General features: G+C 44.6%; 1 protein-coding gene across 1 annotated transcript in view; it reads right to left on the bottom strand.

Moving 5' to 3' along the window:
- The window catches only part of LRRC1 (leucine rich repeat containing 1), a 67,952-nt gene extending 66,827 nt beyond the window's left edge, over positions 1-1,125 (bottom strand). The window contains exon 1 of the mRNA XM_057372207.1: positions 885-1,125. Within this exon, the coding sequence (XP_057228190.1) occupies positions 885-1,043 (159 nt within the window). The 5' untranslated portion in view covers positions 1,044-1,125. The remainder of the gene's footprint in view (positions 1-884) is intronic.
- Between the last annotated feature and the right edge of the window lie 17,350 nt (positions 1,126-18,475).

Genomic DNA, 18,475 nt, shown 5'->3' with positions numbered 1-18,475 from the left:
CCAAGTAACACTTTCCTTCCTGTGTCAAACTCTATCAACCACAGCTCAAACTCTATCAACCAAGCCTTCTGAGTTATCCACARACTAAAGTGGAAACACAGGGAAAAAAGCCCGTGGTTCATCACGTCAGAAGTCGAGCATGCCTCCCACTCACTCTGCATCTGTGGAGCTGAACAGTGCCTCACTGGAATCACTCGAATGGAGTTCCTCTAGCAAAACCTGCAAGTGCCACCTGGAGAGGCACACTGGCATGTACCACCTCAATGTCTCAAAACCATGTTGAATTTGAAGTGACTTCACCTGTGACAATACTACAGTATGCACAAAACCCTAACTACGTGTTTCAAGGGGTAAGCAAAACACAGACAGTAGTGCGGGACTTACACCGAGACACAGAAAAAGCTTATTCGCCTCTCGTGTTTCGCACGACGAAGTTTCCAGGAGTAAAAGGCAGAAACGGGAACACGCTTATCTACCGGAGGGTTTTGGTTTTCCAATGTACAGAGCATACAGTATCCACCGAAAGGGGAAAAAGGGGAGGGCAGAATACCCTCCAAGGTCTCGYAATTCCGATGACGTGAGTGTTAATCACAATATACACTCATGTCCTGCGACTCCGGCACCAACCCCCCTGCCCTCCAACAGGACCCATACTCCGCAAGACGCGCATCTCCAGTTTTGMTCGTGAAAGCTCATTTACCATCTCACTCCGGAGATACGCTAACCCGAAACTCCGGCTCTTCCTTTAAGTCCAGGGACAGCTACCACAGACCGACGGCCCCAGCAGCCCCTTACCGCAGCCCTGGTGCGGGAACTGGCCCGGGGAGCTCGGCGGGCACCTGCCGGGGCGGCTCCCCCGGCCCCCCGCCCGCACTGCCGCTCACCTTGGGCAGCTCGCGGAGCTGGTTGGCGTCCAGCAGGAGCTCCTCCAGGCTGCGGCTGTAGCGATAGATCTCCTCGGGCACGGCGGCCAGCGAGCAGTGCCGCTTGTCGATGGACTCCACATGGCGGTTGCACCGCCACAGGGGGATGCAGTGGAACATCGCCCCGCCGCCGGGGGCCGCGGGGCGGGCGCCGCCGCTCACCGCCGCCCCCTCCTCGCCGCCGGCCGCGGGAGCTGCCGCCCGCTCCGCCGCCGCGCAGCGCGGGTCCCGGCGAGCCAGCGGCCGCAACCCGCATCCAGCGCGCCGCCGCCGCCGGCGGGAAGCAGCCCCGGGCGAGCGCGGCGGCCCCGGGAGAACAATGGGCGGGAGCCGGAGCGGGGCGGAACCGGGGGCGTCCCCCTAGTGCCTCTCGGCGGGCCGCTGCCCTCCCCGCAGGGGCATCGCGGGGCGCCGAGCGCAACGCTGCCGGCGGCCGCCGCGCATTCCCGCGCCTGACCCGGAACACGGGCGGCCGCTCCCGCTCCCCCTCCCCTCCTCCCCCGTCCCGGCTGACATCAGCGGGGCCGGGCCCTGCCGCCCTGCCCCGCCCCGGGCCCGGACCCGGGCCGCCGCTCGCACACCCCCCCCCGCGCCCGCCCCGGCGCCGCCTCGCCCCGGGCAGCCGGGGGCGGGCGCCCGCACAACTTTCTGCCAAGGAGAAAGAACGCCGCGCCGGCACGGAGCTCTCCCCGGCTGGCAGCGTACAGTCCTGCCCGGGCAGCGGGGGCTCGCACCGCGCCCCTCCGCCCGGCACGGCTCCCCCAGCAGCGGCCGGGCCGGCAGCGCCTCGGGCGGGCTCTGCCATCGCCCCGAGCGGCGGGCGGGAGCTGCTGTCGCACCGGCTGCGTCCGCAAGGACCAGGAGTGCCGGGGACACTCATTTTACCCAGTCTGGGACATGCCGATCCCTACCTGAGGCGCCCGGGAACACCGAGCGGGAGCGTGCGCAGACCACGCTCAGAGTTTCTTTTCAACACTCTGGAAAGTAACACAGTAAAATGTATGGAACGCACTCTAGGTTCCATGGCCGTGGGTAATGTTTTCCTTCTCAAACTGCATTGGTCTGACATTTAAAAAAAAAAAAAAAGTATATACTATCTTCAAGGCTTTCTGAAATATGTTTGGTTTTTTTTTTTTTTTTTTAATCCACTTTCAAAAGGGCAATTGTAAGGTCACAAAGGTTAGCAAAGACAAATACTCCGGCAGTTCTCTGCCCGAGTCCGCCGGACCTGGGCTCCGACAGTCCCACTCCACGCCCCTATGAGTGGGGCGATGTGCTCCTGAACTCCCGTGGCAAAACAGTCTCAAAGGATCTCGTCTTTCTGGTTGCATAATAGCAATTTTGTAATCTACACAGCAACACAAAATACTTTTGAAAACAGGCAGTTAACATCAGAGCTGCTCTTGAAATATTGCTAATTTCTTGCATAATTATAATTGGGTGCAGATATAGGAATAGGGGAGAGGAGGAGTTTATTGTAATCATCTCTGTTCTTCAATCCCAGCATGGTACTGACACTACTTAATCTTACAAAGTTGCAATGCATTTATTGTTGGGTTCTTCTTAAATCAGCTGAAAAATCTTGCAAGCTGCACTTGTTAAATTTCTATGGGAATTGAAGTGATCTGCCTATTTTTTTGTTTTAAAAATCTTAGGTGCTTATGTACTGTTATTCTTTGCAGACCTGCAAAATAAGAAACTTTTAAAATGTTACCTCCTTGTTATAAATATGTAAAAAAAATCCATCAGAACCAATAGTTTCTTCCTTCAATCAATATATTCAGTGATTAGGAAAGAGCATTCATAAATGTGCCCAGAAACAGGGCAGGCACATACCAGCACTCGCAAGCCTTCCCAGCCCTGCGGCAGGAGATTGGAGATAACTTCAACAGGAGAAAATCAAACAAACCTGTTGCATGCTGGCAGAGCTTGGCAAAGACAGGGATGCAGGAGGCTGCCCAGCAGATTTTAGAGGCGGAGATGAGGAGGACCATCTCTTTCACGGTTAGTGGGTCCCAGCCAGCGGTAGCCAGGCACTTTGGATGCAATTCTTGCAGCTGTTGATGAGACTGGTCCTCCCCGATGCCACGCACAGGAGACAGGTTCAGAAAATCAAGCTTCTCATGCCAGCTCCAACCCAAGATCTGATACTGGAGGTATTGAATCAGATGCAGGGAACRTGGAAGCTCAGCAAAGATCAGCCGAATGAATATTGAGGCAAATTTAAGGCTCAAACTGTTCATAAGCCTGTGACCAACCAAGATTTGTTGCCAAGATTGCTTTGCCTAAATTCAGTGACTTCAGTTCCTCTATTCCTAGGGAACCCTTTGAGAAACAAGACTACAGAGGATCCATGCAGCAGGGCACATGAACAAGGGAGGGCTGCAGCTGGCTGCCCCCAGGATAYCTAGGACATGCAGTGCTGTGAAGGACTACATCATGGGAATGGGATAAATCAAAATATTTGAAGCTAGAGGACAATGTGACTTGCTTGATTGCCAAACAGAAGGATGAACATGCTGACTCCTGAACTCCAGCTCTAAAAAACAGACTTGTGAGAGACACCTCAGGACCTCCCATCCATCTTCTGCTTGTCTGGAAGCATCTCCATTGTTCCACRGCTGAGTCTGACAACAAGCAAGAGCTCTAGCAGTGGCTTTGGTGGGAAGTTTCTCTTGCCAGCTTATGCTGTTCTCTGTCCCATTGTCCTCTGTGCCATTTGGAAAAATTGCCCAGCACGCCCTACAGACAAAGAGCGCTTTAGATCCCAACATCACACTGATCTAACTCCRATGCTTGTAAACAGCTTGAGCTTTTCTTGCATGACATGGACACAAAGTTTGACATGAGATGTCACTTCTGCAGATGCTGTCATGTATCTCATGACTAGGCTTCACTGTGACAAGTCTAGGCAGTAACATGAGGGTGACTGACAWTTGGGTGAGTCTGTGTACTTTAATAAAGAATGAGTCAAACTATTTGCAYGCTTCTCATGAGTGTCAGGGAGTCCAGGGGACAGCGTGATGGCAAGAGACCTTAATATTTATTTAAGAGATCTGCCTTCACCAGCTGACACTCAATATAAGGATAAAGATCTTCTTTCCCTTCTCTAGGTGGATAGCTATTGTCACAGGATCTTTTATAAAATTCTTGGAAGTTTAGAACATTAAATCAGTGTTAGTGCCCCAGGCCCACTGCACAGCTGAAGATAAGGCTTGAAGCTATGATATGGAAAAAGGCATCGAGTTAGCCAAAAGACAAACCAATGTACCATTCTTGAGGAAATAGTATTCTCCCAGCAGAAAGCAATCTCCCAAGCAAGTAAACCTGTTCAGCTTTGGTCAATATAATAAATTACTGGTTTCTGTGGTTCTTCTGCACTAAGAAATAGCAGCAATAAAAAAAAAAATTAAAAAAAAATAAAAAAAAAAACACCTTCCTTAAATAAAGTCTCTGTCCTGTGTGGCCTGAAGAGTAACCTCATAGCGGGATGAGTTTTGGTGGGAGAGGTCTTGGAAAAAGGATGGGAAAAGAGAAGTTTGATACAATACAGTAACTAGAAGCTATAGCCAGGCATGTGAGAGAAGTTGTGGGAAAGGAGGACAGCAAGTTGCCAGSATTCATACTAACATGTACCTGACGACCTTACTAGTTGGGGAAACTGTGCTCCACAGGGGTAGGAGCAGAGTTGCCCTCTCTGACAGCAGCAGTCCTGCTGCACTGTACATTTCCGTGGCAAACTAGGGTGTGGCTCACGTGCAGAAGGAATTAAGGTGTGCTGCTCTCCCGGTCCTGCAGGGGGATTAGTGGCTCCAGCTGACATTTGGTAAGAGAGGTAAAGCCTCTTCTGCAGGAGGAGTCAAGAGTGCGGGGAGCAGCTTTGTGCTTCTTTCCCAGCTGACCGCTTTCTTCAGCCTTGTGCAGATCAGGTCAGACTTTTACCATCTCTGCTTCGGAGGGGAACAAATGAAGTCTGTTCTCACTGTGATACCGCAGTTCACCAACCTTTCTTCTACTCACACTGTGATCAGGCAACACACATCAGGGTTTGTGACAGTCACTGTTGCCCCCGTTAAATGGTGTTAGGGTGCTTATAATCAAAGATTYCAGCCCCAGTTATTTGTAGGACATACACAGCAGGAGGTGAGCAAACCCTCCRGCAGGGATTACCAGCAGAGTTGTGTCGAGTGCCAGAGATTGCCCTGCTGAACTGTTCAGTGCTTCCAGGGCTCTCTGTTAGGAATGCCACCAAGGATACCAGTCATACAGTCAGTCATTTCATAGTTGAAACTTGRGAGATTGGTCATGACCAAAAAATTAATGTCTCACAGACTGTCAAACAAAGAGCCATCCTTCAGTCACCACCAGCCTGATCTGGGCACAAAGCCAAGAGCTTCAGTGCTGAAAATCTCAATTTCTCTTGCTAGACACCATTATCCCGTGTGATCCTGAACAAAAAAGTAGGTCTCTGTGACTTTCAAAGAATTCAGACAATGAAATGTGAAATACAGATAAGGCTAGACCAATCTCAGGAGYGCTCCTGGAAGTTATGGTTTGGAAGAATCAAGAGCAAGGTCATGCTGCAGCTCTCCCTCCTCAGCACAGCTCAGACAGAATTGCTTTCTGGCTTGTCAAAAGGCAATTCAAGCAAATAGCGCCAAGTTTCAAGTTCAGATTCTTATAAAAAGGCCTAGAGCAAGGATACCCCGTGGGCTTGAGTGAGTGCAGAGGAGGTTAATGCTGCTACAAGGAAAGTAGTAATATTCAGAATAATCATAATTTAATAGTAAAGTACATTGTGGGATAAAGAGAAAACATAGAAAATGGATGAAAATAGATTTTGCATCAGTGTAGTTTTAGTTCATAAAGGTCATAGTTCAAAATCCACTTAATAGGGAAAAATACAATAATGAATTTAAAAGAACAGACAAAATAAAAAAATAGCAGGCCAAGTTTCTGAAGCCTCTTTCTGCATTCAGGACTTCTGCCTTTCCCCAGTCAGATTTCTAAGCCTCCTTATAAAGAGATACAGTTACATAGCACTGAGAATTCAGGGCAAAACAAGAAGAGTATGAAGTCAGAAAGACTCAAGTACTACAGCTAACAGGATTCGTTTTGGGGATAATAATTTAACTAGCACTGCATTGCTAAAGGAAGATTAGTTACCCAGCACCTCTGAGCAAATTAAACAGGAATCCTACYGAACCCACAGTAGCTGTAGTACAGCCTGCAGAGCTGCTGAGAGGCAGCCCCGGCAGGGWGCTGGAGGTAATTAGCACTGACATACTTCTCTTTGCTCAGTTTTGCTGGCTGAGGACTCCAGCATCATTTGCTCTTCGTTTCTATGTAAATTGTTTAGAGGAGGGCTGTAAAAACAGCAGGTAGATGCGACTATGAACTGTTCCCATACTGATTACACAGCTACGAACACAGTTACAAATTACAGTTTAATCATCCCAGGTACTACCACATCTACAAGGTTTTTGTATGCCTGAAATAACTGATACAGAATCACRTAATGTATTACTAGCACAAAGGCACAACTAAGAGCTGTGATTAATTATTAYAGCCATAATACCAAGCTGAAGCAGCATGCACTCGTGGCAGCACATTTAACACATCCACTGTGGTTTTACAGTGTTATAAATAGCAATCACTTTGAGCAGAAGCTGTAGCATCTCCTATTCTCTCCACCCCCACCACCAAACAAATCATTCATGCTAACGTCAGCTTTTATTTGAACACAATGAGCGGTAATCACATGAGGCATTACTTTGATTTAATCCTACTAGCTTCAGTTTGGTTTGTAAGGAGTGGCCAGTCATATGTGGTTGCACTATATCTAATAGTTTCATATTTCACACCAACTTTCAAGGTTGACACCTCTCATCTTCTTTGGCCAGAACAACAAACAGATGGGTTCTTGCAAATAAGGAGAACAGATATCCTGGTGGTCAGGATGGGCTATTCCCTTCTTTCTTTTTTTCCCCTCCCAATATCTGGGTTAGCTGGCAYAGCTGATGGATAGGTTCTGGGCTCCAACCATTTTTTTCAGGTTTTTGCTGTTTTCAGCTGGTTCAGTACAACCTCTCACAGAAAATTTTGCTTCTCYACCACATGAAGAAAACAAGCAGAGACATGAATTCAGGTCTGTGTTTATTTTTTCAAATCAACATCATGATGTAACTAAATAATCCTTGACTGGATATAGTCTGGTGCTCTWTTTCCTATAGCCAGCAGAAACAAGCACACTGCTGGATCTGGCATGAAGTAAAAAGGCAGATGCAAGCACAAGGTAGGTCACCCTGYCTATCAGCCCAGCCCTGGGGACTTGGGTAGGCATTAAGTCTCACCTTCATTTCATTATCTCTTTTAGCAGAATGATAAGAAACCCCAGCTTCCAGTGGGCTTTCAGCATTGTGAGGGTCAGGAGGTCACACCTCTGCTGGGGAAGCTGAGCTGGTGGTGCCCACTAGTGCAAGGGTAGGAACAAGGAACACCRCTTTGCATGTTAAGAACCCATATCAGGAACATTCTTACAGCCCATCATTTAATGGAGTGATTGATGGACGTGGAGCACCGTTTACGGAGAGGAGGTASAATCAGCTAGCACCAGGGCTAATGTAAATTTTAAAACAATGGAAAGTATTTTGACTGGCTTGTAATTTTTTTAAACCTTTTTTTAGATGCATGATTTCTTATTTTCCTCTCCCTCTCATCTTAGCTGGAAGAGACTTTAATGCCCTTAGAATAAGAAAATGGGGTGTTATCAACAATTGCACGTACTCAATTCCACATTTAGCATTCATAAATGCAMGTTTAATGCTGAGTCTACCCTTCACTAATTTTCTATATTAGGTCATGTAAATGCATGTTAATTGGACAGCTGTACTTCAATGAATTTTATCACAGAAGATTTTTTGTAATTCAAATTATAAAATACCACGTTATAAAAGTGTTACTGGTCCAGGAARAAATGAAGAAATTTCGAACATTTCTCCTCAGAACAAGAGGAACTGAACTGTGAAAGTTGCTTATTTGAGGAATCAGAGCAAGGATAAATAAAATATAACCAGAAATTATTTGGAATGCCAAAAGGAAAAACTGCAGTAACCAGCTGCACCGGGTAAAATATTTTTTCTGCCTTTAATGGTGTCACAATAACAACTGGTACTAAAAGCAGACATCTGAATCCAGTGAGTTACCAGGTATGCTTTAGCTACTCAGTGAGAATCAYAACTGTCTTCAGAATTAAATACCTTTCTGGAGAAATGTTATGCTGAGGACTGAAAGGTGAACTAGCAATTTAGGACATAAGTACAACCAGTAAGAAAAAAAAATATAGTTTAAGAAATCAATACCATTAAAAATAAATAAAATTTWAAAAAACCTGCCTTCACTGTTGATAACAAAATGTCAGAGCTTGTGAGTCCAGGTCACAGGGCTTATTAATCAGCTACCCAGTTCTGTAAAGCCTGTGCTAAGTTGTCACAAATGATGGTTTTCAAAAGWATTTAGGTCAAGTAAACACTTGGCAAACAGACATAGAGTGGTGAACTGGGAAGTCCATGCAGGCACCTCAGAAGCTCTGCAGGCAAACAAAAGGAGTAAATGGAAAGCAAAGTGGGCTGGAGTGTGACCCTTTAGCAAACTCCCAATTGCAAGGAACTTCCACCAAGCCAGCAGGTCAGCTCGATGATCACTGTAGGTCCCTTCACATTGAACTATTTTATCCTATCCTTGGTCATTTCATGGGAGAAGAGGTTTTCCAAGATACCACATGCTCAGCTAGGACTGTTTTTCATTGGAAAAAAGTACTGAAATTAATTTGATTATGTGAAGAGCTGAGATGACTGCAAACATGAAAGGAGATTACTTGAAAATGTGTAKATCCAGTGCTTAAAAAAATAGGCTGCTTCCAGCTGACACCAGATGTGCAATRTACATCTTGTCTTGCCCATTGATGGGAATCCTGGCATGAAAGCATCAGTACCCACTGCAGATACTGCTCAGCTTTAATTGTGAAATGCCCACTATTTTTTCAACCATCCTGCAAACACAGACCTTGAGCCTGGACATTTTACTCATGTTTTTAATTCTGTATTTCTATTTCCAGTTTTTAGTGCTTTGTCCAGACACTTTGCAGAGCCATAGGCTGACAGGAGGCCAGACAAGGGTGAGAGGGAAACCCAGTCTGCTCTGGCACGCTCCTTCCAGCCACACAGTTGGCAAGCAGCAGTTTGTAATTTTGCAGCCTARCCATCCCACCACTCTGCTGTGCATGGCGCCGGCCTCTCTCTGTTTATGGCAGAGGCTTCACTTCTCATCTGCCTGAAATCCCATTCCTTGCCATGGGYTTGCTTGGTTTAGGTTGCCCAGATACATCAGTGCTTTCAGGTTTAGGAGCTGTACAGAAGGGGTTGTCCCCAGGAGGAAGTGCTGCTGGAACACAGGCTACCCCAAGGAAACAGAGCCCACMTGGGGCCCTCTTTCTTATTTGTTGCTTTTCCTCCAACTTCTCCAACACAGCCACAGTCACCTTCTGGCTCACCCTGTGTCTCTTCCCAGCAGGAAGAACAAGCTGCCCTCAAGCAAAATCTCAGCAGAAATCAGATCCCAGGATACAGATGTTGGGCCTATACACATACAGCTGTATGATGCAGTTTTTCATTGATTCTTTTGTCCCCCATTTCATCCCCGTGCATCTCCTACAGGACCACCATGAGATCACATCATTTATCTTCTGGAAGATGGGAAGCTCTATGCTGTATTTTTAATTAATTTCAGGGCTGCAAGCTGAAAACAGGGGAAGTTTTAACAACTAAAAAGCTATAAAACAACTAAGCTATAAATAAAGCCAAAACCAAATCTTGCCATCTCTAGCTTCTGAAGACAYACTTAGCACCAAATGGGCAGCTTGTACCTCACACACAATGCCAAGCTGCTGCAGGTTTCCTATCTTTGCTACSCTGCTAACTCTCCTCAGCCAAAATCCCTCTCACCAAAAACAAAGACCCTTTCTTTAGTTGGGAAACCTCCCTAGGAAGCAGAAGGGCACCTTTTGTCCTTCTGTCATCAGGAGCAATGGGAAGAGCTGATAATCTCTGTCTTTAGCTGGCCCAGTACTTCCTTTTGTAAGATCTAGTTTCTACTTGCTTGCAACCTCCCCAGACTCCAGCTGTCAGGATAATGTCTTCTGCCCTTACATGTCTGGCTCAGACCCAGGTATTTTTAAGAAAGTTTCAGCTAAAATGGCTCTAAGAATACACTTACCAGAAAGTACACTATGTGTATCTTGAAAAGATGCACAGTAATTTTGCTGCTGTGACCATTTGCTTTGGAAAAAAAAGAACCTTTTTACCAGAAAACCTCCTGCCACCAATGGGCCTTTTGCCACAACCATGAAACTTGTCCAAGATTCCTTTGGGAAAAAAAAAAAAAAATCAGTTTACAAAGGCCCAGCAGCATGTGCATCTAACAAGCCTAGTATTTAGCAGCTACAAATCCCCCAAATCCTCCATGGGCTGCATCATGCYGCCCAGGCTGTCCAGGTGCTGCAGCAAGCACCCAGCCAGAGCAAGGCACTGGTTCATTAACCAGCTGAAGCAAAACCAAAATTTCTTACAGATCTGTTCTTAGCATAGCAGGAATTTTTAYCTCTATAAGGAATACAGACCCATAAGCCACAGCTTCTTGTGGCTGCACAGTCAATGATCAGCGATACAGAGCACCAAACAGGAGAGAGCCACGGTATGTTTGCTCAGCCTCATCCCATATTATAGCATCTCAACTGAAATCAAAAGGGTTTATTTGGAGTTCAGCCTTACAGGCTGCATCCATGCTGCTTATTTTGAGGCAGATTTGTAGCCCATGCAAGCTACTTACTTTGGGGGTTGCTGCCATTTCTCAAGAGGTAAAWCCTGGCTGTAGCCTCAGTTTTGAAGGGCTCTGCGCTTCCTTAACAAGCTAAGTAACAGTTCAGCAGCTTCCATCTGTCTTGTCAGTCCTACTCTTGGCTTCCTGTAGAAAAAAAATGTCTCTGGTTCTTTCCTGGAAGAGACTCAGTGTTGCCCACTTGATGAACAGATACATTTGTAGGCAGCCTGAGTACAAGCAGCTTAAAAGTAAAATATGCACCCAGGAATAAGGTTTTCCAGCCTGCATGAATGTASATGTATCTGCAAATGCACATAGATCAATTATTGATTTTGAGCTGCATCTGGGCTTTGTACTGAGGAAGCAAAATCCTYTATGTTTGCTATAAATCTAGGGTTTGCTGCTTGCAAAACCTTTAATACCTTTTCATCACTCCAAGTTAAATCTCCAGTTTTAAAATCTCTAAAAGCAGAACCTCACATTTTCCAAACAGCTCTTCAAAAGCCACAAGAGGAAAGAGTAAGCAGAACCCTGCAAAATCACAGCAGGCTTCAGCTCTCCAGGGATGACAATGAGTGCCAGAGGGAAAAGTGGAAGTGTCCAACCTCAGTACATAGATGTTGAATTCCAACCCCAGTACATACATGATGGATTCCAATCCCATTTCTTCTTGATCTGTATTTGCCACCACTCTTCACATGGCTCACAATGTTCTTCASAATGACAGAAAAAGATCAATAAGTCTTCTAGAGGGTGAAGGCTGAGCAGTCTGCAGGCTGCCATCAGTCCCTAAGCAGTTTAGAACCTGTGTTTTCTGTGAGACAATCATTTAGCCTAAAGGGAGCAAATTTTAGAGTAGTATCACAGTTTCTGGGGCAGGGACATGACTTCTGATTCACTCCCACAGCCCAGTTAGTCTCCAGGAATGGAGCGAGCTCATTTCCAGTCAACCATTTCCTGGCTCCTCAGCTGCCAGCAGCTCTGGGATGGGAGCAGTCCTGCAACACACATCCTTTTAGGAATCTGCTCCAATCTCCTCACTATCTCTGCGGAGCAGTCTGCTCCTACTATGCTTGGCTCTTCTACCTGTTCAGGAAACATCAGCACCTACTTGGGATTAAGGGGACMGCATTGTGACAAAAATGGTGTAATTCAGATCTGCCCATGGTGGTTTTCTCTCTGTCTTCCATCTTCTGAATCTTTGACATGAATGTTAGGCTTGTTCCAGAGTCCAGAAACGAGCACAGTTACTCAGCTGGAGCCAATCCCAGAGCTGAGAGTCCTGTCAGGAGCACCCGGGTTTCTGCCCACCTGAGCAGCTCTGGGCATGCCTCCCTTTCCCCAGTGGGCATGAAAGAATGARCACATGGTGAGTAACTTTCCACGAGGATCCACCAGTCCTGCAGAGCTGTGTGTGGAAACATAACATCATCTCTTTTTCTGAAGCACTCACCCCATGCTGAACCACTGAGTGAGGAAAGAAATAAATGCATACCTGGCCTCAGTCATCTTAGGACACTTCAGCAGCTACAGCGGCTGACTCCTGCGGGAGATGTGCCTCATGCACAAGCCTGGTAAGAACAAAATTACCATCCTGGTACATGAAGGGTAAGTATCTACTACGTGTCCATTTATACCAGAAGGTGAATTTCCTCCACAAAGGAAAGAAGCCTAGCCTTAATTTTTTTTTTTTTCTGAGTTTGTCTTCCCCAGTAAAACCTGATTTCAAATTTCAAACAAGTGTTTAGAGAGCTGYCGCCTTGATGGAAAGACAATGTCTTTAACAGCAGCTTAAATGCAAGAAATAAAAGGCAGAAAACTAAGAGAAGTAGACCTTTTTTCCTTGAAATGTCAAACTGAAAATAYCCAGCAATACAGGTTTTCATGAACGTATTTTTCACATTTCACAAACAAACATGAAACCYCAGTTCACTGCAGACAGCTCATTGCCAATCTTTCTGCCAGCTCAGATTTTTATAAGTTGTTGGAGGATGTCTGACAAGCAACATCAAATCATAACCACAAGACAGGAATGTTTGGCAATGAAGATGCCATTAGAGCTGCAAGAACAAGAAGACAGAATGAGAGCTTTAGCTGCAGGGTAAGCTTGGGCTGAGAAACACCCTCTGTGATTGCACGAGCAGGGGACCAAAGGAAAGGTGGGTGATGATGGCCAGTGAGCTGCAGGAGAATGCAGGACATGTTGGAGGGGACTCTGAACAACCTGGTCTAGTGAAAGATGTCCCTGCCCATGGCAGTGGGGTTGGAACTAGAGGATCTTTGAGGTCTCTTCGAATCTCAACCATTTGATTCTGAGAGGAAGCACAGCTCTCTGGGCAGGTGTAGCTACACGCATGGTGTGATTACCTAACCCTGGCAAAGTCTATGTGGGATCAATCTGGACTCCTGCRAGCAGAGGGATGTGAGAATTCATAAGAACTTTGAAAAACCAAGCTGCAGTTCAAAGCCACAGTAAAAACTGCAGTAAACTCCAGCTAAGGTAGCACTGGAAAAAGGAAGAAATGTAATGAACTTCTCAGTGTTTAGGAATGCAAGTCCTGCAAATCGAGGTGTTACATAAATTACACTTAAGTCATTAAAAAAAAAAACAAACCTAACCAAAATCCAAGAAAATAAGAAAAAAGAAAAGAGAAAATAATTGAGAATACATGTTCTGCATTGAGTAGGAGTTCAATTATCTTAACAAGTGAAACTGACTCCATTGCTGTATGGGTGGTAAGCTTGGAGTTTAGCAACACCAATACACACACAATATTTTTATGCAATGCGCTGCAAACTGTCAACAACACGTGGCGTTCCAGCTGATGAACCTTTGCAGACCTTTGAAAATGAGGACATCCAGTGGCTGAATGTTATAACTGGGATTTTCATCAAGGGTTTATGTCTGGGGCAGAACCTCACCAGTTATGCCAAATTTCTGCCCTTCACACAGACCTGAAGTAGGTCRTGTGTGGAGCAAAGGCTTTTACAGAAATCCTCTGTGCTGGGGTAAATTCTACTTAATTAAAGAGCTCATGGTTGTAACAAACTGAGATAAGCTCCTATCACTCAGTAATACCTAGAATATTGCTTCACCTTTCTTTCCCTGCTTCCCTGGGATCATAGGCTTATGCTGATATTTATATTCAAACAAACAAGCAAACAAAAAAAAMCACAAACAAAGGAAAAAAGCAAGCTTCCAAATCCCATCATATTTCTAGTTTGGTCTCTAGGTCTCTTATTTAGTTACAGAGAGTAAACATGGCTGTGAGTTTTAGAAATCCTTAGCACCTAGCCAGTCCCTTTGGAACCAATCAGTAGAGCAAGTGTTAGAGCAAGTGTCGCACACCATGTTTTTAGTAATTTAGCCTTAGATGTACTAAATTTGAATATTTACACCTAGTTTCTATATTACAATAACATTTAAAGACCAGTCGTAKTAATTAATTTCAACTCTAAATACACAGTGTAGAAGAAGAACTAAAATAATAACAATCAAATTCATGCCTTCCTTCCATGAAATTGCAGTAACACATAACAATATCACATTCTAGGACAAGAAAATTGTGTYCTGTACAGAACATAGGAGAAAGAGAATGAAAATATGAAAAAAGCAAAGCAAGGTCTAAAGAAAATGGGCCACTGGGGCTTTGGCACATTTGCAGGCCATGAATTCCCCTGGGAAATGGCCTGTACAATATGTACAATACCACTGTCTGCTACAAGAAACATCCCACCCAACATCAGGCACTGAATTTCATTTGGCACTGAATGTGGCAGCTGAGAATTGCAAAACTGCTGAGATTCCAGGATGAGCTGGGTAAAACCAGTAAAAAAAAAACAAATCTTACCTTCCCCAAAAGTTGATTTGAACTAACATCACTCTGGACTGTATCTATATGCCTCAGAGTATGCCCTTGAAAATGTTCCAGGTAAGTTCTTCATACAATTCATATCTCTGAACCAGTAARGCCAACTACTTAAAACAGAGGGGAAAGGTGCACCCCAGACCTTCTCCCATTCTCCACCAATCAATTTCCACATGGAATGAGTGCATGATGCAGCCTCCACCTTCTGCTCCCACTGTTTTTTCTGGTMTAGGCTGATTGTAGTTGCACTGATTAAGTATCCCCAGATGCACACCTGTAAYCTGCTTCTCAGCTCACTCCAGTACAAAATGTCATTTAGGTCTATGTTACTATAGCCTTGTCTCCCCTCCCCTGCTCTCTCTCTTGTGCCACTGAGCACTAATGCTCACGGAGGCACATTATAGCCARTTATTGCATGCCAATTCAACTGGAATCCAATCCAGCCATCATTAATAGCTTAATCTGCTCTCAGAACTACTTCAGTTCCCAATTCCATAGGAGAAGAACCAATTCAACACATTTTTCATCAGCTGCATGTTTTCAGACTCTGAGGCTACACTTWCAGTTTAAGCTTAAACCACTTAGACAGTGAGTTACTTCAGGCTTGTATCACTATGTCAGAAACTGAACCCAGTGCCCTTGTGATCGGCAACACAGAGGATTTAGCCCTGAAACTCCCCAGCAGACAGCTCTCTCACACTTTGCCAGTGCTCTTGCAGCCAAGCACAGGCTGGACCACCTCTTGCAGAGCTTTAGGTCAGTTCTGACCATGCTGAACCACTCTTCAGCCTAAACCACTCTAGTTACAGGCTTCTGCTTAAAACAAACAAACMAACAAACAAAACTATTCTCCTCTCCTTTGCCTCCCCTTCCCTAAGCTTTCCTTTGCATTGGTCAGAGCAGCAGGGTAAGATCAAGCTTGCTGATCCTGTTGGAAACTAGACCTGTATGAAAAATACAAAAAAACAGATAAGTTATTTATTTCACTGGTTTAGAGTGCTGAATCAACACAGCATACAGTACATGAGCACTAGATTTGATTCAAGAAAGGAGGTGGAAATGTTTGGTCAGCAGTTTGGGAGTCTATTTTTACCAACTTGGCTCACGGCTTAGTCAGAAAAACACTCAGCTTGGTGTGAAGAAGGTGCCAGGAACATACAGCMAGAGAGGAGAGGAAGGCTATATCAATGCCAGTTTTGATCAGCTCACATTGTTCTATCCTAGTCCTCAAAATTTTACAGCTTTATCATTTGTGAACTATATTTAGAGCTCATAAAAATAAAATGGTGAGCAAAAAGCATGGTTGGCAGTAGCAAGAATTTACTCTCTTTGAAGGAGAGCTGTAGTGTTCACAAACTGACTCTTCTAGGATAACACATTCTTCTTCTTTGGGTSGGGGTTTATGAAGAGCAGAATTAGAATCCCATTGCAGATTTCTGCACCTTGTATTAAAAGGTTCCTGTATGATAGGTGGTATTTGGGGTGGCCATGCCTGCTGACCAACAGCACATAAGCTCTTGCTGTCTTTCACACATWGTAATGTGGAAGCAAAGAGCATGAGCGAGAAACTCTGATTGCTTTTCTCCCCATTACTCTTCGTGTTCTCTGTGTCTCTAGTATCTCAAATATTTTCTGGACCATTAGTCTCATACTCAGCTASTTATTTGATTTTACATTGTGTTGAGAACAGACACTTAAACCAGTGTACTAAGCAAAATCGAGTCAAGGCTCCCAGTCAAAAGGAATTGCTCTTTGTTGCTCTGCAAAGGTTATTTTAATTACATAAACTTCACAGAGGAGCACATGAGGAACACCTAAATTACAGACAACAGGCAGGGACAGGTGGGGAAAAGTGGCTTGGGACTCTGAGAGGTGTTGCAACCTGTGCTGTAACACAAGAGAACTGGCAAAACAACTGAATACCAATACCAGGAGCTTCTAGGTACTTTTCTTCCTTCAACAGCTCTGTGGTACTGTTTTTTTACGCAGGGCCCTCCCAGCTCATAGGAACTTCATCCTGAAATTTGAAAGATCTTTTCAATTAGCACAGTCTTACAGCTAGATTATCTTGGCTTTTTACAAGGTATCTGCATTTCATTGAATTCATTATGAATGCAACCACAAAGCATGTACTTATTTCTCCAGAGGCTGCTTTAGATTATATGTTGACAAATTATACATTGACAGATTACATGGTGACAAGAAACTCATCCTTGCATTCCTTTCACCAGCCCATCAGACAGAAACCTCACTGCACRCAGGCTGAAAATGACAAAACAACCACATCAGTTTTTCGCTCATGTGTCTAATTTGCCTTCAAAATGCCTGTTTTCGTCTGAGAGGCATAAAGGCAAAAATATTCTCATCCTTTCTACTTCAGGGAAAAAAAAGTCCAAGTACTGTAATATTTGATTTTTCCAACAGTACRAAGTTTATAGAGCCATTATTGATACAAGAATCAACCTCATACATCTGTGAAAGTGACTAAATACTCTTCCTTCCTCTCCCTCCCAAACCCTGCATGGTATGAAAACTGTACTTTTTGGCTAAAAACATTCAGAAAGTTATGTAGCRCCTATGGTTCATCTTCTACAGAGTAAAAGCATGAATAAACAAATCCATATTCTCCTTTAATACAAACTAGATGCTACAACATCATCATTTTCTCTGTATCAGCCTGAGCCAGTGATCTGGATCTAATCTAGTTGTCTGCAAAAKAACCCAGAAAATGTAAGACAGAGAATTGCTGGCTGTATCCTGCTAAGGTTTGAAAATAGTGAGGCAACATATACTGTGTTATGCAGAGATTCATGTATACTGTCATCAGATTAGCTTACAATTTTTGAAGGATACAAGCTATGGTTACCATATTGAAAAACAGCAAAAGTTTATCACAGACTTTGTTTTTCCAGTTTAATGATAGTGTATTTTTATTGGATTTAATGCACTGTGACTATTGCAATTGGAGTGCATATTGCCATTCCTGTGTTTCTCAAGTTCCAGCATAAATTTTCTAGAATAAATCCCAAGTGCTGCATATTAGCACAGATTTAAATGGTTCAGCTTCACAGCTACTGGCTGCTGACAGGTWATTGAAAGAGCCTTTGCCCTTGCCATGGCTACCCGAACACTGACACCCATTCTGCTCCAACACTGGCTCTACAGAGGCATTAATAAAGAGATAGGATCTCGCCCTGATGCTCAAAAAACAGATTCTGAAGGGATTATCTGTGCAATGGAAAATTAGTTTTTCCGAGTTCAATCCGCATGGCTTCCCTCAGCCATCCACCGCGTGTTTAGAGTCAACATCTCCATGCAGATTTATTCTCCAAAGGCTGAAGGTTTTCAGTGGATGACTCCTATTAACATTCCCCTAAAGTAAGCATTACCACCTCTCTCTCCTGCAGCACTGGGTTTCTCTAACTTTCTGAAATACCCCTTTTGACATAAACTTTATCTCGTGCAAACCAGAGATTTTCAGATGACCTAACAACCTGCTCTATTTAGAGCAGGTTAAAAAGAGGATGAGTATAAAAGGCCAATGACGCTCCCCATCAAGAGAAKCAGTGAGCCTAATAGTCTGTACTCAAATATGTTATGGCATATCTTTAAACTAATGTCACTCTCCTTCAACCTTTTGTGCTTAATTTTCTGTAGTGGAAAGTGGCAGGCCATTAGCAGCACACTCAAGTGAACTGCAAGCTCCTCCTGAATGAAACCTGGAGGTTTGCTGCCTGCCACCGCCAAGCTGCCAGTCACCGGGCTGTACTGCAGGGACTGACGTGACAAAAGGATGTATTTTACATA

This window comes from Malurus melanocephalus, unplaced genomic scaffold (assembly GCF_030028575.1).
Source record: "Malurus melanocephalus ecotype Western Australia unplaced genomic scaffold, MMel_1.1 scaffold_166, whole genome shotgun sequence".
NCBI lineage: Eukaryota > Metazoa > Chordata > Aves > Passeriformes > Maluridae > Malurus > Malurus melanocephalus.
Note: the sequence above shows the minus strand (reverse complement) of the source record. Positions and strands in the feature narration are given on the sequence as shown.